Source organism: Vicia villosa, unplaced genomic scaffold, assembly GCF_029867415.1.
Source record: "Vicia villosa cultivar HV-30 ecotype Madison, WI unplaced genomic scaffold, Vvil1.0 ctg.000339F_1_1, whole genome shotgun sequence".
Taxonomy (NCBI): Eukaryota; Viridiplantae; Streptophyta; class Magnoliopsida; order Fabales; family Fabaceae; genus Vicia; species Vicia villosa.
Window position 1 is genome coordinate 145926 of NW_026705151.1, and position 26203 is coordinate 172128.

At 33.5% G+C, this 26203-nt stretch overlaps 3 protein-coding genes and 1 long non-coding RNA gene across 5 annotated transcripts; 1 reads left to right on the forward strand and 3 right to left on the reverse strand.

Annotated features, from left to right (window-relative positions):
- Positions 1-683: 683 nt before the first annotated feature.
- LOC131626930 (uncharacterized) lies at positions 684-4148 on the reverse strand. Of its 2 annotated transcripts, none has more exons than XR_009291346.1 (4): positions 3588-4148; positions 3157-3223; positions 2611-2751; positions 684-2514 (listed from the first exon to the last, which is right to left on the reverse strand). It is a non-coding gene; the product is annotated as an uncharacterized LOC131626930 (long non-coding RNA). The 2 variants fall into 2 exon arrangements; XR_009291347.1 differs by having other exon boundaries at positions 3157-3246.
- A 4768-nt stretch (positions 4149-8916) lies between these two features.
- On the forward strand, positions 8917-11622 carry LOC131626931 (pentatricopeptide repeat-containing protein At4g33170-like). Its single transcript, XM_058897766.1, has one exon. It carries the CDS (start codon positions 9223-9225, stop codon positions 10912-10914), a length of 1692 nt encoding a protein of 563 aa, XP_058753749.1. The 5' UTR covers positions 8917-9222; the 3' UTR covers positions 10915-11622.
- Positions 11170-11870, reverse strand: LOC131626933 (uncharacterized). The gene has a single exon (XM_058897767.1). It carries the CDS (start codon positions 11745-11747, stop codon positions 11358-11360), a length of 390 nt encoding a protein of 129 aa, XP_058753750.1. The 5' UTR covers positions 11748-11870; the 3' UTR covers positions 11170-11357.
- A 9178-nt stretch (positions 11871-21048) lies between these two features.
- On the reverse strand, positions 21049-22072 carry LOC131626934 (uncharacterized). The gene has a single exon (XM_058897768.1). The coding sequence runs from the start codon at positions 21989-21991 to the stop codon at positions 21602-21604; it is 390 nt and encodes a 129-aa protein (XP_058753751.1). The 5' UTR covers positions 21992-22072; the 3' UTR covers positions 21049-21601.
- Positions 22073-26203: the final 4131 nt, after the last annotated feature.

Below are 26203 nucleotides of genomic sequence, written 5' to 3' on the forward strand. Positions count from 1 at the left end.
ACAATAATTTGATTAAAATACTATTCATATAAAATTTTAATATAATCTAAAAATTACATAACAAAATACTATCTTCAATGACATCATTTACATATATACACTATTCACAATAAAAATAACATCTTCAAAATAACCATCAATATCTATTAAAAATACTTAAACATCACTGAATGGATAATTCAAAAAGTGTAATGACTTGTAGACAAATATTCTCTTAATCTACCGCCCAGATCAGGAACATCAGCATTATATGTTGTAAATGGTGAATAAATTTCTTCTGCTTTGAGCTTTAATAGTCATGAATAATTTCTTAAGTGGTGATTAAACTATCTATAGACTTCAAGGCACTACATTTGAAGGCTCATGACTTGGCATTTGGGCACAATAATTGATAATTCCCCAGCGGTAGTCCTCTCTAACAAATGCACACTATTCCAATGAAAACCAACCTGTTGATAGAAACTCCAAAAATAACATTAAAGTGGTCCATCTTAGATTAGTTACTTATTCATGAGAACTTCTCAATTAAATTTAAGTTCTTTTGTTTTGCATTTATGAAATAGTTGAGAAACTATTGTTTAAAATTCCATAATTGTGATAAAATACTTTAGAGTTATCCAACTAAACCTAAAAACAAAACATTGCAACAAAGTGAAAAGAGAAAGAGTGTGAGAACCTGAAGTAATTAATGATTAATACTATGAAGTGCCAAAGATCAATAGTTTCTTTTCTCCTTTTGTTGACCACATATTGGCTGCATCATCATACATATATTTAATGTTAAAAAAATAAATAAATAATGTCATTAGTTCTAACCACCTATCTCTTCCACTATACCCTATAATGCAAATCAAAATGAATTAGAAAAGAGGTGTGATTCATTACCTTGTGGCAATAGATTTATATTGTGATGTTCTTTTTCCAGAAATGTCAATATATTTCCAACAAACTTGATAATTCTACACTGTAAATTATCTTGAAGAACCTTGTAACACTAGATTTATATTTTAATGCTCTATGTCCAAAAGTGTCAATATATTTCCTACACACTTGAATCTTCTGTACTGTAAATCATCTTTAAGGGTATTACATCACCTAAAGTATTTTTCACCTCATGGTAAAATTCAATAGAACTAGAATAAATTTAATGAAATTTTGAATTCACAATATGTGTACATTGGATTCTATCCAGAATTGCAGCTAAAAACTTTAGTACTTTGCTCCCAGTATCAAAAAGTCCATTCATCTTGCCCATAAACCTGTGACAGTAGAAAAAACAATCATAATTATTCTTTACTGCACAAATACACATATTAGGACATAAAGCTAACCAATGAATAAAATCGGCATATGAAATATTACAATTTCAATATTACTACTGAAATTTACAATAGTACACATTTAATGGGAATATCTATGTTGTTTAATCAAAGAGAAAACAAGAGAAACATTGTTACTTCCCAGAACTGCAAATGCAATACTCCAACCAAAGTTATGTAAGTTATTATTCATATATCAAAAAGAAGAGAAATATACATCAATTTTGAAACACCTATCCACAACCATGTTATGATCAAGTTTGAAAATCACTCTATCAATGCCTCTGATGGCACACAAATTTCTACACAAGTATCCTCTTACAGACAGAACATCACATTTAGAGGTTCATGACTTGGCATATGGGTACAAGGAGCCAAACAATTAGAGACAAATATCCATGATTATGGTTAAGTTCAACAGAAGCAGAATAAATAAAATGAAACAGTGGATTCACAATATCCCGACATAAAGCCACATATCAAGACAACCGAACAAACAATCATAATTATTCTTTACCACATACAAAGACACATATCGGGGCATAAAGCCAACATATGAATATTTACGATTTCAGTACCACTACTAGAATTTACAATTTACAATAATATACATTTGATCGAAATAACTTTGATGCTAAAAAAAGGGAAAACAAGAGAAACATTTTGACTTTTGACAATTTTAAGGAAAGAGATACTATTAAGGGACCTTCTATGCAACCAACATCCATGAAGGTGTAATCTAAATAAAATTGAAGCAAACTAAGCATAAGAAAAAAAAATAAAGATATGAATTTGTGATCTGTTCAGGCTTAGCAGTTGTGGCTAAGTTAGATGCTTTCTTTCTAGACACTATTGTTTTGCACTGTTTCAACTGATTTTTGATGCTACCAAGCCTTCATTCACAAGAGATTTAACATATCCAGCCAAACTTTGAGTAAAATTGAGAAGTATTTTAGCGTCTGCAACTTGTTCTCGAGGCTTCTTAACTTATTAAGGTAAACTCATCAAACTCGCTCTGAGTTGAATCGAATTTGTCAAATCTAGCGTTTATTAAATATATAAGAGACTTGAGTTTGAGAAACTCAGAGTGGATGATTATGCAAATTGTGGAGTCTTGCTCCTCCATGGTGTTGTCGTTGGTATTGACACAGTCTCTCTTCATGCACCGCAACCCTTAGCACAACACTAAACTGCACTGTAAAATAATGAATACAACATAACATGATAAGATAATGAAAAAATATCTAATTACTCAACAAGCCAAGATGATTGTACAACAAAGTTCCTATACCAGTTTTCCATGAAAGTCGTCTCAAAAGAAGAATCTCTTCACCTAATTTCTTATATTCTTGGTCTTGAAATTGATTACGTCATCCTTCCCTAATGGAGTATAGGCGAGAACATAAAGTATATATCTAAATTCTAGTTCACCCTGCAACATCACCACCACATCACAATTATTAATTTAGTATTATGATTCCTCTTTAGAGAAAAACTAAGGTTATCAAGCTACTTCTTCTAGATGAATACAAATATATATATATATATATATATATATATATATATATATATATATATATATATATATATATAATTAATCTTATAAAACAAATTTGCACTTGAAAAAGAAATCAGTGAGAATTTCAGGATTTCTACGAATACTAAAATGCCAGAGCATGGAACATGTGAACGTTGTGGTATATTAAGAGAAATCTTCACCTTCTCAATAATGTTAAGAGAACCATCATGTTCTACACAGATTTTTGAATCATTGCTTAACATAGAAGTTTCAGCTTGTTCCCAAGAAAAAGACAAATCATGTATAAAATTAACTAACCTCCTTATAATCTCCACGTAGATGAGGATCAATGTATTCCTTGACACAAAAGGCATAGATCTTCATTCTGTTGAGCCAACAAAAAGAAAGCTGCATGTAAAAATTTTGATAAGGGCTAAGAGCACTCTAGCTAACTAATCTTAAATTTCTCTATATTGGGTTCAACACAAAATAAGTACATGTCATACACAACTTCACAAATAGATCTCCTTCAACAGCTAAACATGCAATGTTTGGTAGTTTCAGAATTGATTATGCTATGGCTTTCAAACACAACATAGGTTGTGACAGTAGAAAAACTCCACACACAAAAAAACTACCGGTTAAGAATAACAGTAGATAGCCCATTAAGCACCTTAAGAATAACAATGAGAGAAAAAGTAATTCTAATAAAAACTAACTAAACATAAAAAAATATCAAAAACACTCACTCTAGTGCACACAGGGTGTTCGTTCAATGTCAAATGAGGATGCATAACACAACCAAATCAATCAGCAACACCTCTACAATTCAACCAACAACGCATTTTAGCTCTAAAACTCTACAAGTTATTGAGGAAATTTTCTCTACCATCAATCTCAACTAAGCCACCGAATATCAAAAATCCCAAATCAGAAACCCCAATTTCTAAACCGCTAATCAGAAGAAATCACAATGGAGCAGAAAACCTATCACAGTTGAGAAGGAGAGTTGCATCGCTCGAAGAGAGGAAAGTATGATGTAATGGAGGGGAAGGTTGCAAACGAACGCGAACAAGCGAGATGGAGAATACAAGTGGCGTGATTGAGGAGGATAAATGGAGATGCATTTACCATTTTCTATGGGAGAAAAGGAGTCGACACAACACAAGACGGAGAAATTTAGGGTTTGTCACCACAAACTCAAATGACCTTCGTTCCATTTCACAGAATTTTTTGAATTTTTATTTTTAGGGTTAGGTATATGAGAAGAATTACACAGAAGAGAGCTATTTTGATAGTTGGGAGGGAACTGTGAAAATTCAGAATGGCGCTAAGTGAATTTCTATCAAAAAGGGGCGCTAAGTGAATTTTGTTTAGTAAAGAAAGTAAAGGGAACGGTGAAAAAGTAAGCGCTCAATGAAAATAAATTAATTTAATAAGTAAAGAAGAATAACAAACGATATGGTAGGTGATGACCCCTGTTCGACTCTAGCAACAAACATTTTTTCTAGAAACTTTTTTTTACTATAACATATGAGAACGGTGTCATATATTAAACATTTTATTAAAATAATTAAAAATTATATGAGAACGGTTTTAACCCGTTGTTAATAAATGCCGTTCTCTTTATACTCTACAAGAACGGTTTTGAGCCGTTGCACAAAATTTACCAAAAATCAAATAAGCTACCGCAACAAAATATAAAATTTGTTGCTTATTATTCTCTACGAGAACAATATTTTTACCTCCCAAAAATTAGGCGTTGCTATAGGATAAAAATGTTGTAGTGACGGTCATAGATCCTCAAAATGACGTCGAGGTGTGCGACTTTTGGAATAAATGCTTGCAAAATTTCAGACGGGGTATATGTGTTGGGTCACCGTGGGGAGCATCCACATTTGGTCAAGAGCAACACACAAGTGAAAGAGACACCACATATTCATCCAAAACCTTAAGGTGATAGGTGTATGGGTCATCTTACTTATAAAATGCTCAACCTCCACTTTTCCAAGCAATATGGGGCTAACAACTCACACTTGCACACAACAATCTCCCCCTTAAGTGTGAGTCCATCCACTATGTTCCCCCTTAAGCGGAAGCTCTTTTCATCCATATACACTTATATCATCGTTGCGGGCTCTACAACGGGACACACCGCCTAACCACCATATTGTTAGGAAGACTTTCAATACAAGGAGTCGGTTTCTTAATTGAACCATAGACTCTGATACCACTGTTGGGTCATCACGGGGAGCATTCACATTTGGTAAAGAGCAACACACAAGTGAAAGAGACACCACATATTCACCCAAAACATTAAGGTGATAGGTGTATGGGTCATCTTACTTATAAAGTGCTCAACCTCCACTTTTCTAAGCAATGTGGGACTAACAACTCACACTTGCACATAACAATATGGAGATTAGATTGGAGATTCGATGAAATTAAACTCTTTGGAAGCTATGAGAGTTCTTCTAGTGGTATTTCTAAGGGTGGGTCGCTTACTGATAATGAGACTAACTTAGTGTCTTCTTCCTTAGGTCTGATTAAATATGTCATGGCAAACATAATATTGAACCCGAGCTCCTCCTATCAAGGCCGGTCCTTTGAATTTTGGTGCCCTGGGCGAATCAAAAAAGTGATGTCCCTATAATTTTTTTTAACAATAAATACATAAGGATAAAAGAAATAATTGGATAAAAAAACATTTTCATTTGACATTGTTCAAAAATAATACAAGTATGGATCTTTAAATCAATGTTTATACTACATCAAAATATAAACCACTATAAAGAGACTTCTTCTTCTTCTTATTTGGATATCATCCTCTTAGCATTTTTTGTTGCAAAATCATTAATAATTTGTTCATAATCAAGGTTCTTCAAAAAATTATTTTCAATTGAAATCAACACAAGACTATTTAGTCGATCTTGTGACATAGTAGATCTCAAATAAGATTTTAATAATTTTAATTTAGAAAAACTTCTCTCAGCAGATGCAACACTGATAGGAATAGTCAATATTATTCTATAAGCTATGCATGCATTAGGAAAACAATTAAAAATCTTCAAAGAACTCAATAACACATAGCTTGATTTTGATTCAACTGTTAAAACTTCTCTAATAACTTTCAATTCTTCAAACAAAATTTCACCATCAAGATCAAGAGAATCGTCATGTTTTAAACAAGTTTCAAGGTGTTTACAACATGCTTTCAAGTCCCTATAGATAATTAGCTAAGCCTTTCAATACTAAACAAGAATCCAAATATTTTCATATGTGCTATACTGCTCAAATCTTCGATCAAGTGAGCCAATTATTTGATCTACAATATATAAGAAATAGTGATTTCAAAAATACTCTTCAGCAGACTCGAGATTCAGTTGTTTGGGCTGAGATGGATTTTTATCATATTGTTGTTTTCTACAAATTTAACGTTTTTGAATAAACACACATTCAATCTCCATTTCATTCTCAATCTTTTCAGCACTAGCCTTAGCATTTATAAATCCAAATTCTCTATATTCTTTTATTAATTTTGACTTTGTAGTGCCCCTATATATTTGTTAGCCAGTATTTTAAAAAATATATATAAATTTTAACAAATATTTTTATAATAGAAAACTCTTATTTTAATATATATATATATATATATATATATATATATATATATATATATATATATATATATATATATATATATATATATATATATATATATATATATATGGATTAAAAATTTTGGTGCCCCTGAAATTATGGGGCCCTGGGCTCCCGCCCCGCGAGCCCATGCTCAGGGCCACCCCTGCCTCCTATTAAGTGGCCATGAGTATTGACTCAATTTTCCTGGAAGATGATTGGATTCAAGCCTTCCTGCTATACCTAGAGCTTTCCAACACCGAGAACGAGGCCGACATGATTTTAAAGTCGTTTTTCCTTTTGACAAGGTATGCATGCTGAGGCCTCAAGGGGGTGAAGGGTGAGTATATCTATTTTTGCATTAGGGATGATCGAGGACTTTAGGATTGGTATCCTCTTTACCATTGTACATTCCAAGATCTTGCAGGTCATTAAAGTTGCCCATTCCTAGCTACATCTGAATAGTTGGGTGTTTATCCGGGCCTTTGAGATCCTATGTTTGGATCTCAATATTACTCCTATATCAGCCATATTTTCCCCATCTATGAGACCAAAGGAACTAACAGAGTTGGATGGGTCTTTATAAGTGCCATCCTTTGGCAGGCTATTCTCCCCTTACACATTTAGTTACGAACACTAGAAATATAAGTTTGTCTGAGTCATAGATAGTGATCGATTTCGTGAGGTCATGTATGAACAAGATGTGACTAATATATTTTCTCTTTATTAGATGGTCAAGCCCTTTGCTATAATGGATTACGATCAGACCAAGTTGAGCGAAATAGAGAGAGCAACAATCGACCTATTGAAGAGATTTCCAATTATAAGGTGCAAGACCTGCTTAGGCTCGACAATGATCTCCTAACACTAATGATTTTTTTTTTTTGCGTAAGTTGCTTTATTGATGTCTTGAAGTCCCCATTATTTCCACTGGAGGTAAGAGGTTCGGGGATAGCCTTGGTGTGGTAGACATATTGGAGGATTCATTATCTTATGGTGTTTAGTGGGGAAAAATACTCCAAAACTCTTTTGGTGGGCTTGAATTCAATCTTTTCCCGAATAGGTACTGGGTTTCGATTCTCCTGCTGGCCATACACTTCAATCTTTCCGCCATCCTTTTCTTTTGCATCCTAACTTTTTTTCTTGGAATTACACTTTTCTTCCTTTAATGTAACATTTCTCCCTTGACATGATCTCTTCCATCAATATTTTTGCCTTTTGGACCAAATACTTTCCTACTATTTGTGACACTTTCCGGTATTTTCCTTTTCAAAGTTTACAATATATTTTTGGGCTGGACCATGTTCAATGACATGTTAGTGTTAGAGACAAGTTTCTTCTCTTCATAGTCCATACCACAAATCATATTAATGTCCATGTATTATTCGCCTTGAGGTACCCGTACGACTTAAAAGAACACTCGTATTTCCTCGTTTTGATATCATCGCGTTTCAACTTCCTGATAGGGGCTATAAACTTGCCACTTCATTCACATCTCATCGTCAAATACTTGTCTTCTATCTGAACCAGAATGTGACCTCATGATTACAATGTCGAACCCTAATTTTTCAGCCTCCATGCGAACCCATTGAAGCATATGTTCACGTATAACAAACTCCTATTTAATTGTAAATCGTTTTCCAACATCTACATGGACATTATCCGGTTTAACATCGACAGATAAAGTAGTGTTAGAAACATCACTAGGGTGTACCAATCATAACAAAAGACAATTCGAATTCCATAGCAGAACAATATTTCAATTTTCTTGACATAGTGTGTCAGAATTCGAATTTCAAAATTCGAACGCAACATACAAATTTCAACTAAAAAACCAAATGATCTAGAGCAATGATCAATATAATACATGTACATCATATGAAATTTCAACTTCTTTTGCTTATTTGATGTCAAAATAAAGAAAAATGTTGTTTTGAAGTAAAAATCTGAAGTGCTAATGGAAGGATAATTTTGTAGGATTTTTCAAATAAAAGTGTTTTGATAATGAAAAACATAAAAAATGGCATACATGCAAAGTGACAGTCAAATTTATTTTTCCGCATGAAATTCCAAAGATTGTAACTCCAAGTGTATCTGAAATTAAACTTCAAACATATTTAAGGGAAAAATGAGCGCTCCTTAGTCATGAAGTGATCTTGTTGTTCAATGGATGTGTCTAAAACTCTAAATTACGAAATATAAAGATGATATTTTAGGGTTTATAAAGGGAGTGTGGTCTCTGCATGGAGTATAGTAAAAAACAAGTAATGTTTTGTTTTCTTACTTTTTTTTTAATAAAAACTTTGCTTGATTTAACATGATTCAAAAATGATATTATGAGAGAAACACTCTCTCATAACTCAAACCTTTATGGTTAAGTCAAACCTTCATGTTAAGTCAAATGTGATCAAAGTTAATTAAAAGAGAATTTATATCATAATAACTTCTTTTTTCAAAAAAAAAATCTAAACTCGTTGAGTTAGTTAACTTTATAGTTTAGCTAATTGAGCTTATGAATTTGTATCCCAATCTACCAGTTTGATATTCTCGCATTTCAAAAAACTAGTTCAACGGCGGTCAAATTTTACCAGATTAATTCAATGTCTAAACAATCCTTATAGCCACATACAAGACAAGTTGAACAACCAGAGGGAAAACTGGAAAACCATCAGAGCCATTTCACAGTGGCACTTTCATTGAACCAGTTTGGCGTAATCATTACACTGTCATACCCTTTTTGTGATCATGTTTTGCATCAAAGAAATGGCCAAAAAGGAAGAATTATACTCAAATCTATTACGAGCATATGCACAAGACTCAAACTTTCTGAAAGGAACAGCAATTCACGCTCATTTCATCAAAGGGTATATCCCTTTTACTCTCTTTCTTCAAAACCATTTACTCAACATGTATATCAAAATCCGGGACCTTACTTCTGCACTCCAACTGTTTGATGAAATGCCAGATAGAAATGTGGTCTCATGGTCTGTTGTCATGGCGGGTTGTATCCGTAACGGCTGTTCTTCTGAAGCTCTTTCTTTGTTCACCAGTATGCACCGTGAGGGAGTCACGAGACCGAATGAGTTTACATTTGTTAGTGCTCTCCAAGCTTCTTCGTTGTTAACCGAGAATGAGACGCAGGCTTACCAAATTTATTCGTTAGTGGTTCGGTCGGGACTTGAGTCTAATGTATTTTTGCTGAACGCGTTTTTGACAGCTTTAGTTAGGCATGGAAAATTGACGGAAGCCTTGCGGATTTTTGAGACGAGTTCTATTAGAGATATTGTGACATGGAATACTATGATAGGGGGTTACTTGCAGTTTTCTTGTGAACAGATTCCGGTGTTTTGGCGCTACATGATTTGTAAGGATGTGAGGCCGGACGAGTTCACTTTTTCCAGTGGTTTAACGGGGTTGGCTGCCATCTTCTATCTTGAAATGGGAATACAGGTTCATGCAGAGCTTGTTAAAAGTGGTTATGGGGATGATATCTGTGTAGGGAACTCTTTAGTTGACATGTATATAAAAAATCAAAAGTTGGAGGAGGGTTTCAAAGCTTTTGATGAGATGCCTAACAAAGATGTATGCTCTTGGACACAAATGGCGGATGGATGTTTACGGTGGGGGGAACCAAGAAAGGCGCTTGCGGTCATTGTACAAATGAAGAAAATGAGTGTTGAGCCAAATAAATTTACCTTGGCAACTGCTCTAAATGCTTGTGCTTGTTTGACTTCATTGGAGGAAGGGAAACAGTTTCATGGCTTGAGGATGAAACTTGGAAGTGACGTTGATGTTTGTGTTGATAATGCTCTTCTTGATATGTATGCAAAATGTGGATGCATGGATAGTGCACGGGCACTTTTTCGATCGATGAATTCTCGTTCTGTTATCTCATGGACAACAATGATAATGGCGTGTGCACAGAATGGTCAATCTAGAGAAGCTCTTCAAATTTTTGATGAAATGAGGGAAACGAGTGTAGTACCAAATTACATCACATTCATTTGTGTTCTTTATGCATGTAGTCAAGGTGGGTTTGTTGATGAAGGGTGGAAGTATTTTTCCTCCATGAATAATGACTATGGAATCATTCCCGGAGAAGATCACTACATTTGCATGGTGAGTATCCTAGGCCGGGCTGGGCTTATCAAAGAAGCTAAGGAATTAATCTTACGAATGCCGTTTCAACCTGGTGTGCGGGTTTGGCAAACATTGCTAAGTGCTTGTCAGGTTCACGGGGATGTAGAAACCGGGAAACTTGCAGCAGAACATGCCATAAAACATGACAAAAATGACCCGTCATCCTATGTATTATTGTCTAACATGTTAGCTGAATCAAGCAATTGGGATGGTGTGGTGAGTCTGAGAGAACTAATGGAGGTAAGGAATGTAAAGAAAATACCAGGATCCAGTTGGATTGATATTGAAAAGATTTAATTATCAGGAACACATTACACATGGTTGAAGGAGAAGTTGTTTAGAGGATTCCCTCTCCTTCCTTTGGGTGTTTGTGATATATCCAGTTAGTTTATATATAGAGGGCAATATATTAATGTACACGCCTCGTCCTCCGAAAGAAGCTCAGTTTTGTTAGGATGTTTTCACTTTTTGGATGTTATTTTGTGCATCTTAATTTTTATAACATTTTTTGTTTTCTGTATCTTAAGAATTCATCATTCTTGATAGCTAGGATGAAATACATCTAATGCTGGCATGTAAGTTATTAGTTATAAGAACTCTGATTCGTGCAGTAAGAGAGAAAACACACAATTATACAGTCAAAACTAAGATACAATTGAATTCATTCTGTAACATTTCCTAATAGGGAATCATTTGGGAGTTCTTACAATAAAATCAAGAAAACAAAAAGAATCAAACAATTATATGGAATATAGTTCATGTGAAGCAACCAAGTTCTTAGAAATCTCAAATATAAGCCTGGCCTCAAATGCATCACTAGAATAACCTTTAGAAGACCCTTGCCGAATCGTTGGAGCCCCTTTCACACCAAACTTGTTATCAGTGTTCAATGCCCCTCCTACATTACCAGCCAACTTCAACATAAAGTTCATATAAACATTCTTAACCTTTCTCACCAATTTCACTGGTGATCTTATCATCCATCTTAGCTTTGGACTTGTTCTGATCCTCCAATCTCTATGTGGACCTCTAATCCGTATGATCTGCATCTTCTTTCGTTGGCCGGTGGTGGTTGTGCCGTAGTCGAGACGCCGATAGCCCCTTCTGCTTAAGTATCTCTTTATTTCCATATTCTTAACAGGTTGAACTTGGAGAAGGTGGTTGTGAATGAGGATGAAGTTTATGATGGTGTTTTCACTTTATGTGAATGAATAAAGATTGTTGCTTGAATGAACTATGCTAAGCTTATTGGACTATATATATGAGAGAGAAAAATTGAAAAAGAATCATGTTTAATTTGGTCAAAACATAGCAATCACATACATAGCGTAATTGTTCAATATAAAAAATATAGAAATGGCTACATTTTTGACAAGTAAAGTCAACAAACAAACACTTTGACACGAAATAATGCATATGTCTATATGTCTGACCAAGACCAACCATCCTTTCCGTGAAAAGCTTTCTTTCTTTAATGCTGATATCAACAAACAACATTTAAACAGATGAATTTTGTGTTCGTTTCTTCTAGATGCTTTGGTTTGCTATCTTTTTATGTTTTTTAAAAAAATCATTTATGATTACTTATTTATTAGCGCTGTTAAAAAAAAAAACAATCAACTAAACTCAACCGCAAAACTGAAATTAAAATAATTGAACCGTTATATTTAATTAGTGAACCAAACTATATTGCACAGACAGTTCTAAAATAGAACCGAAATTGAAATCAAACTGAACCGAAAAAAAATTGTAAATTAAAATAATAAAATCAAATTTTTAAATTTTTTAAAAAAGTTTAATGGTTCAGTTATTTAATAAATGATTCGGTTTGAAAAAAAATAACTTTTAACGATTTGGTATGATTCAAAATTTTAAAACGGTATATCAAACAAATAATTTTGATCCAATTTAGTTCTGAATAAATTGAAACGATTCATTCTAATTTAAATAATTTTTTATTATTGTTTAATTCTGTTCAGTTTAATTTTTTCATTGCACCATACCATGAACCGCCTAGCTCTTATTTGTATTTTTGTTAGATGTCAAAGTTAGACATTACATTGTGTCCTTATATGAAACTATGACAAATATCATAAATTAATTTAAAAGTTTCATAGATATGCCTAAAATATTTTGAAGCCCTTTAAATTAATTTATGGTATTTATTTTTTTAAGAGGCAATATATATATATATATATATATATATATATATATATATATATATATATATATATATATATATATATATATATATATATATATATATATATATATATATATATATATATATATTTCAAAATTTTAAAACGGTATATCAAACAAATAACTTTGATCCAATTTAGTTTTGAATAAATTGAAACGATCATTTTAATTTAAATAATTTTTTATTATTGTTTAATTCTGTTCAGTTTAATTTTTTCATTGCACCATACCATGAACCGCCTAGCTCTTATTTGTATTTTTGTTAGATGTCAAAGTTAGACATTACATTGTGTCCTTATATGAAACTATGACAAATATCATAAATTAATTTAAAAGTTTCATAGATATGCCTAAAATATTTTGAAGCCCTTTAAATTAATTCATGGTATTTATTTTTCTAAGAGGCAATATATATATATATATATATATATATATATATATATATATATATATATATATATATATATATATATATATATATATATATATATATATATATGAAGAGGATGGACCTATGTCGATTGGGCCGGTTTTGTGGATCGTGGGCCAGCTCGAAACAATTGTCTTCCAAGTTTTTACTATAAGTCATAAAAAGAGATTGCTAATATAAGAGTATATGAAACTGATCGTACGTGATTAGAATGAATCGTTTTGGCATGCAACTTGATGAATTTCAGAGAATGGATGAGGTGTACCTGCAAGGTACTCCGATGCCAAAGTAAAAAAGGGAGCAAGCGGAGCGCAAGTTCAAAATGTTTAGAGTGAGAATGAATGAATACCTGACCATCTAGTGAAATAGGATATTTATAGCCCCCAGTGCTGGGCTAAGGTCTTCATATTATACTGGATGCCCAGACCCAATATGGAGATTACTAGGGTCTACGTGTGTAGTGGAGACCAACACGTGGTTCCTAACCTGGTTCAACTACTGCGAAATACATGAGAGACGCGGTCTTTCTGGGGCAGGATGACTCCGTAATATTCGGAGAGACGTTGCAACAAACCCTACAAGGAGGTATCCTCGTCGACACATGCGAGGGAGGTAGTTGCCCGAGATGCACGAGCTAGAGCTTTCGTATGACGAGGGCTGTTCGGGTAGCCTCATCCTCCTCGCCTGCCGGGCAAGTTTGGGCCTTTCACCCAATAACCTCGGATTTGGCCTTGGATTGCCTATTGGGCCGAATGTCGGCCCAATCCAGAACATGAACCAATTCAAGAGTCTGAATCGTTGTGATCTCGTCTGTTTAGTAGGGTTTGTTGCTTAATAAGAGTGATTGTCATGGGAGAACATGGATTAAATGCACACATAGTTGATGAAACATGTTTTTATGATGATGGCCTAAACGCGTCCCACACGCGTAGCGGGGAAGGTGATGCGCCCAGACACACTCAAGTGCAATTATCGTTTCAACATGTGACTCGGGCTGTTGGATGCCTACTTTGAGCTTCTAGTGGACAATTCATTATGTCTAGCTATTACTTTGCATATAAAACTAGCTTTTTATCTTATTCACACTTTTTCATAATCTTTTCGTTCAAGGGGCTTCTTCATATGAAACTTAGAAGTTTTGTTTGCTTCGTCTTTGTTGGTGGAGGTTTCCAAATTTAAAATGCTCGTTCCATTAGATGCTTTTTCACTTGATTTCTTCGGTTAAACAATGCTTTAAATTCAGAGTATTTCCTTTTTCTTCCCTTTCCCATATTCATTTATGAGATTTATCTTGAGTTGAACATGAATAACCTAAAAAACTTACTTGTAGGAGTCCTTTTTAAAGAGCTTAGTGATGTTTCTTCCACCATTAAATTAGAAATGATCGACCTTGTTCCCATTGATAGAGAGCTTAATTCCATCCCTTAACAAGAACTAGACCGGGGCAATATTTATTAAAAATTTCATGGATAGCCTAAAAGTGCAAATATTTGCCAGGCGTCTAGAGCGTAACTTCAAGGGTCTATTTAATGTTGAAGAAGTAATATGGTGGTTTAATGGTCTTCATATTTTGCCCTTAAACAACGACGAGAAAATGGGAAAATAACTTCTTCACCTAATCAAGAACTCTAAGCCAATGCTGAAGGCTATCGCTGGGTGAATAGTGAAGTCTTGGGATCCTAGTCTTTCTACCGCACCGAGAACAGGTTGGAATGGGTATGTCGAGATCCGGGTTGTCCTTCAACTGACATGTAACTGTCTTGGAGAAGACATAAGAATCTGTACCCATTAAGAATGCTTATTGACAAGCTTCTAAACCTTACAACAACAAGACCATATATTTCTTTTTTTTAATGTGCGACCATATATTTATTGCCTTTGTTGTACAACAACTTAGTCAATATGGGATCAGGATACTATGACGTTAGGGCGCTAAAGTTAGAGTGCCTTTTGAAGCTTTTGCACCGTTAGATTAATTAGACAAATCTAAAGTAGCCACGTGCTTTTTTACTTAAAAATACAAAATATAACACGACTGAGATACTGTTGGCTGGAGATTTCGATTGAAGAAAATGTTCTTTGAAGAATTAGAGTTCGAAGAAGAATGGCTTCAGATGGCCATTCCCGAGAATAAATGGCTCCTGATGGCCATGTTCGAGGATGTTATTTAAGTTGAAGTAAAGATGATTGAAATCGAAGCTGAATCGAGATAGATTGTCATTGAGACTTAAGTGTTTTCTCGAAATACGAAGAGTACTGAAGCTTAGCGTATTTCGTGGCATTCTCGTTAAGGATCACGTTGCCATGTATCGAAAGAGAATTCAGGCGGGAGGATTTGAATTTTGAATTAATCTGTATAACCGAACGAGGACAGATGGTGCCCCAGGGATTCGAAGCGTATGCATGTGAAGCAACGTGGCATTTCGTTAGTATAGGACCATTAGGGTCGAATTAGTATAAATAAGGGTCTTAGTATCAGGATCCAGTGTGTTCATTTTATACAAATCACTCACAAAATTACTCAAGTATCAAGTGTTAAGAGAAAGAGTTCGCTGAGAAATGTACGTATGACACCAACACCACTTTAAATACGTTTGTATTTTTCTTTATTCAAGTATCTTTCCAATATCTTCATCTTTCGTTTAGTTTTAATTCGAAGTTTTTTCGTTCACCGTTATTTTACATTCCTGTACTTTACTTTCTTGTACTTTACATTTCTGCAATTTATATTTCTTTTACATTTCGTCAAAGTTATATTTACGTGTATAACAAGTTTATTTCGCAAGATTATTCACATGATCACACCATAAACAAGTTTCGAAGCAAAAACCAACAAATATGAACCAAATTATATTAAAAGACAACTATTTGACTATGTCCTAGGATCAATCTAGTCGATCCTGCGAGTAACCAAAGTATAAACTATAGTTTGGAGGACTAGCGATTGTTTACCGGAAATCACCGTAAACAGATACACCGCCCATCACCGCCATAAAACTATCGTCGAACCGCCACTCCCAAAGTCCCTATATTTCTTTCAAACACTCGTAACATTTTTTCACCACCACAACCAAATCTTCTGATGAATGAATCAACTCACCAACACTTTATTCTAATTTTAAAAGGCTTCATGAATAAAGACAGCGTAATTTTTTCATCGTATATTTTCATCGTATGGTAGCCTCTTGACAGTGTAGGGAATGATATATGGAAATTTATGCCATGAAAATTAAGCAATCAGGGGATGCAAAATTTTTCTTATTTTACCGAAAGTGTAATGGATGGAATGGAAACATGCTCCCAAGTGGTCGGAATAAATAACACTTTGGCGACATTAAAATGATGTTGCAACCAAAAAAGTTACTTTCGGGGCGGCGGATCTGCAGCAAAGTGGTAACAAATACAGCCTGCTATATATATTTTTTGTTGGTAAGAACAGCCTGCTGTATTGTGTATAAAATTGTACTTTAAAAAATGGAAGAAGATAAATAGTGAAACTCACGTGGCATATTTGAGATCATTTGATAGATCAGACGGCTTGAAAATAGCGAAAGTTAGCCTGACTTTCCCGCAATAAAGTTAGATAATCCGTTTCCGTCAATATGTCTCCCAATCAAAACAACTACATTTCCAAATTTCCACTTGTGGGCTACTTTATCTTAAATCATGTCATGCAAGATTTTTTCTATTATTCCTTTACTAATATTAATTTATCTGGATTTTTTAGATTTGGACTGGGCTAGATGTCTCACTGCTAAAAGATTCATTACTTAGTATCTATACTCCGAATATGACTCTGACATTGACACGACAATACTGATAATATTTTTTAAAAAATAAACATAATTACAAGTATCGATACAAGTGTTTGATATCGACACAGACACATACAAGTTTGTTTCTAGAAGTGTCGGTGCTGCATAGCTTATTATGTTATTTCCTTTAGATCCTTCCTCATTTCCCGGAAATCCAATGGAAATCCAAGAAACAAACCATTTTCTCTAAATCCTACTCCAAGGCATAATACATAGCCCTAGCTAGTCTCACTTGTGAAATTCAGTGGTTGTACTACCTCTTGAAAGACATGCACATTCATTTTCAGCAAACCAACTTCAGTTTTCAGCGACAATAATTCAACAATATACCTAGCTTAAAACTCAACTTTTCATGAAAGAACAAAATATACCGACATAGATAACCATATTATTAGTATAGAAAATAGAACAAAAGTCAATCAAACTTTTTTCCCCTACTTCACAAGTGGCTGATTCATTCACCAACCCTCTCTTCAAACCATTTTTTTATTTTTTAGAGTGAAGTCTCATTTTAGTCCCTCACAAAAACGGTAGAGGTCGGATTAGTCTCTGAGGGAAAAAAAGTCCCTATTAAATTCCTTAGAAAATTTAGCTGAGCCATATTAGTCCCTCTACTAATATTTTTTTCAAATCGATTTTTTTTACTTTTAAACCATGACTGGACCACCAGTGAAGACCCATTTTAGTCTCTCACAAAAAAGGGAGAGTCCAAATTAGTCCCTGAGAAAAAAAAAGTCTCTATTTAATCTTTTACAAAATTTAACTGAGCCAGGTTAGTTCCTCTTTTAATATTTTTTTCAAACGATTTTTTTTCCGTATTTTTAATCTATGACTGGACTTGACAAAATAGACTTGCTTTCATTAAATACTTCGTTATCATCAAAACCTAAGTGATATGGTATAAACCAATTTCCTTCCAACATACCATGTGTATTATTTTCGCCACAAGTATTATTTACAAAAGCAAGAAATTATCCTAAATCACCTTAGTAACAAAACTAAACCTTCCTAAAAGATCATTAACAACTAAAACAATAACGGCACCTAATACACAAGAATACATAACAACAAAAACCATAATCAGCCACCCATAAGCCTGATATTAAACCAAACAAAGAAAATAACGTCGTGGTATCGCGATGATTTATCTACAATTCTTTCATAAATAATTTCAATTCAAAAGTCGAAAATAGAAGTCCAGTCACAATTTAAAAAACAATCGATTTGAAAAAAATACTAAAAGAGGGACTAACATGGCTTGATTAAATTTTGTAAGGGATTAAATATAGACCTTTAATATATATATATATATATATATATATATATATATATATATATATATATATATATATATATATATATATATATATATATATATATATATATATATATATATATATATATATATATATATATATATATATATATATATATATACCATTTATGCATAGAAATAAATGTAACGTACACATTAGAATATTAGGAAATCTCTTACTACATCCCTTGGGGTTCTTAGGCACCATGTGTGTTTCCAAATTTGTCTCTCTGCTTTCGTAGATATACATCCGGAAGCATCTTATTTACATTTACGTGAAAACCTTCCGTAGATACATAAACGGAAAACTTCCTTAAGTGTATCTACGGAATAAACCAGATACAGAATACTGGAAAAACAACATTTGCAACGATAAAAACTACATTCATAGATTAAAATCGGTATTACATCGATAATTTCAACAGCAAATTAAACATTATGTTTCAATAGTCTGGTGGACGCTTGGACATATCTAAGATTTGCTCGGCCATTCTTTGCACTGTAGCTACGAACTCGAGCGGGATTTTCTCTTCGAAATCGAAATACGTTCGCCACATCGCCAAAGTATCCGCTTGGTTCTTGAGCTCAAAGTTGTTGTAAACGATGTTCCATCTGTTGTCAAATGAAGGTGAACGATACTCGAGCTTCATAACCTTCCGTTTGTCACTGTAAGGTAGACAGTAGTGAATTTCGTCAATGATAACATCGAGCGAGGTGTACTCATTGAGTTTGAACATGCGCCCGGGTGTTCTACTGTTGGAGTAGGAGACACTCGCGACATACCAACGGACGGTGTACTCATATTGAGACATATTTGTATTTGTGTGAAATACAACATTAGAAACCCCAAATTTATAGAAAACCTAAGTGAATATGGACCACTCATTTTCTGTCACAGAATGTTTCGTAGGTATATCCACGGAAGGAACCTAGATATTTTGTTTCCGTAGGTATATCTACGGAAAATACTCATGCAAATTTTGATCATTCCGTAGATACATCTACCGAAATTTCCCTGTTACTTTATTTAGCATAATAGAATTATAATGCAGTCCAAGATTTAAAAAGACATAAACACCAAACCAAACCTTCTATTAGAATTTATAATTGACAAAAAATGTTTATATTGCAATGTTAAAGAGTGCATATATTACACTTTGAAACTACAAAACACATCTAAAGAACTATCGCCGGTTAAATCTATTGGTGGTTCCAATTTTGACTTTTCCTTATTCGCTTCCTTCTCGATGTTGTTTAATCTTTCAAATTCGCGCATCCTATCAACAAAAAGATTCGGCCACGTCTCGACATCTTTGGAATGATGAAGGGCCCATTCCGATGACGTAGGTGGTATGGTGCATTCCGGTTTCAAGTAAACTTGCACAAAATGACTCGATTTTGAAAGCCATCCAATACACATGATGCGATCATTTGAATTTGTAGGTGGTGCGGTGCGGAGGGGGAAAATGTTTCCGAAAAACCATAACGTGTCAAGTTAATGCAGACCCTATCATACACGCATGCAATAAGATGTCTCATTTCCTGGAATTTCATCAATTTTGACACTAGTGCGTAAGCGACCAACCAAGGACCAAAAGCTTCGTTAACCGCTTCAAATTTAACTTCATCACCATATAACCGCATGTACGATTCTTTACGCATCTTCAACTCTTGGATAAGTTGATGACAGACAAGGGTATGGTTATCCTCTCTATTACCTAGCAACGCCGAGACGGTGGAATAGGCATCTTCGATGATTGGAATTTTCGACGGAATAGGTGTCGGAGGCGACTTGCTTATACGAGCTCCTTTGTTTGAACTTGTTTGAGATTTTTGAGATTTTGGAGTCGGTGAGTCGGGAAAAACGGCGGGTTTAACCTTACTTCTCATATTACATGTTATGTGATATCAACAAAGTAATGCGTTAGAAGAAGGAAATAACTTTGCAACCGCATTCATCAATACGGTATCGATGTTCGTAATAATCGCCTTAGGCATCTCGATTTATTCTTTCAAAAGTGACCAACACACCTCTAATGTCCACCTAAAATTATGCAAGCCACAAATAACACTAAATTTCCACTTCTTGCTAGCAAACATGTAACAAAAAAATTTAAAAGGACATTCACATTTTCTAGTACCCGTGTCGTCTATTTTAAACTTCCTTAGAGGAGGATGGTATTTCCCGCTTCTTTCACACAACATTGTTACGAACACGTTTCTTATTTTCGTACAATTATCCGATCTTCCTATTACCGTACCAAAACCAAGGTTAGCTGCATTTCAACGAATCCATGTGAGCATGCTATCACGATCATCAAACTCTTGCTTGTTATTAAAGTCATCGCCGACATCGGCCGTCTTTACGACTATCCCTTCAACCTTTGGTGAAACATCGACGGAAGGAACTAATTCTCTTGATATATTATCGGGGTGCACCATACCTATTGGTAAACAATAACATAAATAACACAAAATCATAAGACTGTTGGAAAAAAAAGCACAGAGACACGTTCTGCAGATGCACTTCTGAAACGTGTTCATCTTCTACACGTTCCGTAGATGTACCTACGGAAGCAACGTTACTTTTTTTGATAACAAATTGATGCATATTGAGTCTTTTCTTGCTTCCTTTGATTTGTTGCACAAAAAAGTTGAAGTTTTGGAGTAAAAAATGATATTGAAGATGTAGGGTTTTTAGGTTGTGGAGAGGAAGTGTTGAAGAAGAAATGTAACAATGGGGGAATGATCATGTTGGTTCAAAATATACCAGATACTTTCGTATGTGCATCTAGGGAACATTCTAGCGCTAAGTCATTCCGTAGATGTACCTACGGAATATTCTCTGAACTGAATTATATTTGTCATTTTCCCCCAACGTTCACTAGTTTAAATTATTTTCGTAGATGCACTTACGGAAAGATTCAATTTTTGACCCAAAAAAAATACTTCCGGATGTACATCTACAAAAACAACATATTTAAAATTTCGCCAAATACATAAGAGAATCAAGGGGCGTAACGAGATGTCTTCTACTATTATTTTTTTTTCATATAATAAAGAGAATGTGGTATATACAGATATTTTGGCATATTCCTTTTTTATATCAACAGTACCCTAAACTAAGATACAATTGAATTCATTCTTTAACATTTTTCCTAATTGTGGGAATCATGTGCAAGTTCTTACAACAAAATTAAGAAAACAAAAAGAATCAAACAATTACATGGAATATAGTTCGTGTGAAGCAACCAAGTTCTTAGAAATCTCAAATATAAGCCTGGCCTCAAATGCATCACCAGAATAACCTTTAGAAGACCCTTGACGAGCCTTTAGAGTCCTTTTCACACCAAACTTGTTATCAGTGTTCAAGGCCCCTCCTACATTACCAGCCAACTTCAACATAAAGTTCATATAAATATTCTTAACCTTTCTCACCAATTTCACTGGTGATCTTATCATCCATCTTAGCTTTGGACTTGTTCTGATCCTCCAATCTCTACGTGGACCTCTAATCCGAATGATCTGCATCTTCTTCCGTTGGCCGGTCGTGGTTGTGCCGTAGTCGATACGCCGGTAGCCCCTTCTGCTTAAGTATCTCTTTATTTCCATATTTTTAATTGCTTGAACTTGGAGAAGGTGGTGGTGAATGAAGATGAAGTTTATGATGGTTTTCTCACTTTATGTGAATGAATAAAGATTGTTGCTTGAATGAACTATGTTATGCTTATTGGACTATATATATGAGAGAGAAAAATTGAAAAAATATCATATTTATTTGGTCAAAACATAGCAATCACATGCATAGCGTAATTGTGCAATATAAAAGATATAGAAATGGCTACATTTTTGACAAGTAAAGTCAACAAACAACACTTTGACCCGACTTAATGCATAGTATGCGCGAGTGAACAAATATGACCTAGACAAATTGTACTTTTCTTCCTTGAAAAGTTTTCGCTTTAATACTAAATAAACGGTATTAAAAAATGAGTTTGCATTCTTTCCTTCTAGATGCTTTGAGTTTTTTTTTTCTTTTTTATTTGTTTCTTGATAATGGTTTGTTATTTCTTTTTAAAAAATGAGTGAACAATGTTCTTGTATGTATTTTTATTTTTTTTTAGATATCAAATTTAAAACATTATGTTGTGTCTTTTACTTTATATTGTAATTCTTGAAAGGTAAATTCTAGAGGATGTTAATGTTTATTAACTACATTGAATCAAATCACATTTATAGTTCGATTTAATTTGTAATAATAATTCTAATAAAAATTCAGTTAACTATTAAAATAATTTTAAATTAATTTATTACTAGTTTAGAGTCAGTTTACAATTTTAAATTCTTTTAAAATCAATTTTTATATTAAAAAATAATATTCTTAGACATAATATCTTTGATTTTTGGGACAAAATTGTCTTTTTTATTTTTTTGGAAACTTTTTTCCAAAATTTGTATGGAAAAAATAATTTTTGAATTTTTCAAGAAAAAAATAATTCTTTATTTTTTTTAGATTTTTTTTTGTTTTCATGGAAAAAATTATTTTTTGAGAATTTTCTTTTGTAATTTCAAAAAAAAGTTTTTTAATTTTCTGATATATTTTTTATTTTTTAATTTTTTTGTCTCAATTGATTTTTATTAAGAAACTAATTTATATAATAAAATCAGTTTATAAAAGAAAATTGATTCTGAACCAGTTTTAAAATGAGTTTGAATTGTTTAAATTAAATAGTCCAGGTTAATAACTATTTAAGTGATTCAATTTTTTTATGGTGCAATACAGTTTAATTCAAGTATAAAATTTAGTTAACTATATTTTTGAGCACTCATACTAAATTCTCAGTTAACAATGAGTTTTGATTGGTTATAAGTAACATTTAGATAACTACACGCTCCTCCATGTGAGACTTACATAGGATAGGTCTAGCTCTACTCAAACATTTGACGTGCTTAGCTCAACTTATCCATTCAAGTTATTTTGAGGTTTCACCTTGACCATTACAAAATTTTCCTCAAAATAAATCTCTTCCTAAGATTTTCTTATGGCATGCATGTCACGTGTCCTACACGGACGAGTGACGTAAGATGTGAGTGCTCAACTCCACATTCCTGCATATACAAGTGAGGTAAGATGCGTATGTTCAATTTTACGCTCTTTTACAAACGAGTGATGTAAGCTACGCGTACTCAACCCCACGCTCATGTACAGACGAGTTGTGTAGACATTAGACATAAAACCTAATGTACATGTACATCCAAATAAAAGAACATTAGGTCAAGACAACGTGTATTGTAAGAGATGAGACTTAGGAGAAAAAGGTAGATTTTGGAATCTAGGAGAAACAATGGATTTTATCATTAGTAATTTTCTTAGAGTACTCTAGGCATTTTGCCTAAGGTTTTCTATTGAGTAGCTTATATGTAGAAACTATCTTGTGTTGTATTTACATACATGAACATTGGCGTCCATAGTGGGGCTACCGTAAAACTTTCCAAATACCTAGCTCCATTTGCTACCTACATACCACCATTGCATGACTCAAGCCAACCTAAACCTCTTCCGATTATGTGTTTAACGATGATTCTAGCTCACAACTAGCTCAACTTATGAAGGCAATACAAGAGTTTAAAGAGCGAAATATGGAGCAACAACAAATGAGAAGTAGCAATGTCAACGAGAAGAAGCTCAACTTTGGGAGGCTAAGCTCAAGCGACAACTAGAGGAGCGAGAGAGTGAACTCATGGAATAGATGGAGGCCATGGAGAGAGAGTTGGGACAACAGATCGGGCTCTTAACATGGACGGACCTACGTTGTGGCAGGGTGTGGCTATAGCCACACCAGTTTTCAATTTTTTTTATATACTATATATATATACACACACACTTAGTTAATTAAAGAAACATGCATTCAAGCTTAACACTAACCTACTGAAATGCTTTTTAGTTTACAGAAACCCTGCCTGCAAGTCTTCATATGGTTAGTGGCCAAACTTAAACAACTTACTTTATTATTAAATATATATTTTTTGTGTTATATTATTTTATTTAGAATAAAAAATCTGCAATCTAAAATACTTGAACACTTGACCAATATATTCATAATAATTATATTATGTAATTGATAATTTATTATAATAAATATTAATAATATTTAAAAAAATTATATAATACATAAGTTTGTGAGTTCTTGTCAACTCAATTTTAAATAGATTTAAACTATAAGTACAGTACTATAAATTTTAAAAAATTATAATAAAGACATCATAAATTACAACTCTTATTCACTATATGTTGTTAAAATTTTTTTTATTGAGCGTAAATAAAAACTTATAATAATTGGCATAAATTCAAAAATATTTTGTTAATTAAATTAACAAATCGTGGAGACGACCATCATAATCTTAAAAAAATTCTTTAAAATAAAACTGGTAGGAAACTAAAGTTATCAAATAGAATTTAGACACCTCTAAAATTTCAAACAATTTTAAATTTAAGAAATATAACTACTCATATAACTTATAATTATTGTGTTAATATATTTTAAATTTTTGAAAAAAATGAATGTGATTATAATTTTTTTGTAATTATAATATTTGTTGCTTTTTGACAGATCCGCCACAAGTAAATATACTTCATTAAATTATATTATTTTTTATTTTGAATATAATTTGATTTATACTTTCTTTTATATTTAGCCACATCAATATATAATGTCTGGATCCGCCCCTGGCTCTTAAGGAAAAATGTCATTAGAACCGAAACAATTAGGTTGATACATGAGGTTTTCAACATTTTACAAAGGCATTCAAGAAGTAGTTATTCCTTACCACTTTTGGGAACTTACCATTGACTCTTATGACAAAACAAATGATTCTCAAAGTCATGTTTCAACACAAAATACAAATGTTTATAAGTGGAACTCATGATACGCTGAGCTGCAAATTTTTTGCAAGAAGCTTGAAAGATGAAGCTCATAAGTGGATTGTATGGTTACTTGCTAAGTCCATCACGAGCTTCAAAGATCTTGCCACTCATTTTATTGTTCAACTTTTCGATAAGCAAGGTTCATTGTCCCACAAAGTTCTACTGAGTTTTTGAAAAGCTACATAGTCTAGTTTAACAACATTTCCCTTAAAGTGGTGAAACCAAATAAAGATATATTTTCACGGCCTTCGAGAAATGTTTAAGCCCAGGAACTTTCATCGAGGCTTTAATGTTGCACCATTCGTACTCGATGAATAAGATTCGAAAGTGAGCTGAGAAACACATTGAGGCTAAGGAGATTGCTCGAGAGAATGGGTCCTCGAAGATGCGAAGCAGAGATTTAAAAAATGAAGGCCGAAGAGAAGAGGGAGCGAGAAGGATTGAAGAAGAAGATAATACAAGGAATGCTCGGCAAAGGCAAGGAGGCCGACCAGAGCGCGAAGCACCGTTTAGAAGAAATCCTAAGGAAGAAAACTTCACTTTGAAAATAAGGACGACCCAAATACTCAAGGAAATAATGAACAATCAAATCATCAAACATAATGGTGTCAATACCATCGAACACAAGGACATGATATTGATAGTTTTCGTACCCTTAAAATTTATATAGAAAAATTGATAGAGGCATGTCACCTAGAGAGATATGTACAATGACGAGATGGAGGTTGACCCTACAAAAGACCATTATCCAAAATATTCTTAAGTCGGCCCCCAAAGCGGATACATGGAAGAGAAAAGACACTAAGACAAGAGTCAAGAGGGAGGAGATAAGATACATAGTTGAGGCATATTCAATAAGATTGCAGGTGGAATCTGGGGGAGGTGGAGCTTCTAGCTCG

Coding starts and splice junctions, on each gene's coding strand:
- LOC131626931 (XM_058897766.1), top strand. CDS start 9,223: ATGTTTTGCATCAAAGAAATGGCCAAAAAGGAAGAATTATACTCAAAT.
- LOC131626933 (XM_058897767.1), bottom strand. CDS start 11,747: ATGGAAATAAAGAGATACTTAAGCAGAAGGGGCTATCGGCGTCTCGAC.
- LOC131626934 (XM_058897768.1), bottom strand. CDS start 21,991: ATGGAAATAAAGAGATACTTAAGCAGAAGGGGCTACCGGCGTATCGAC.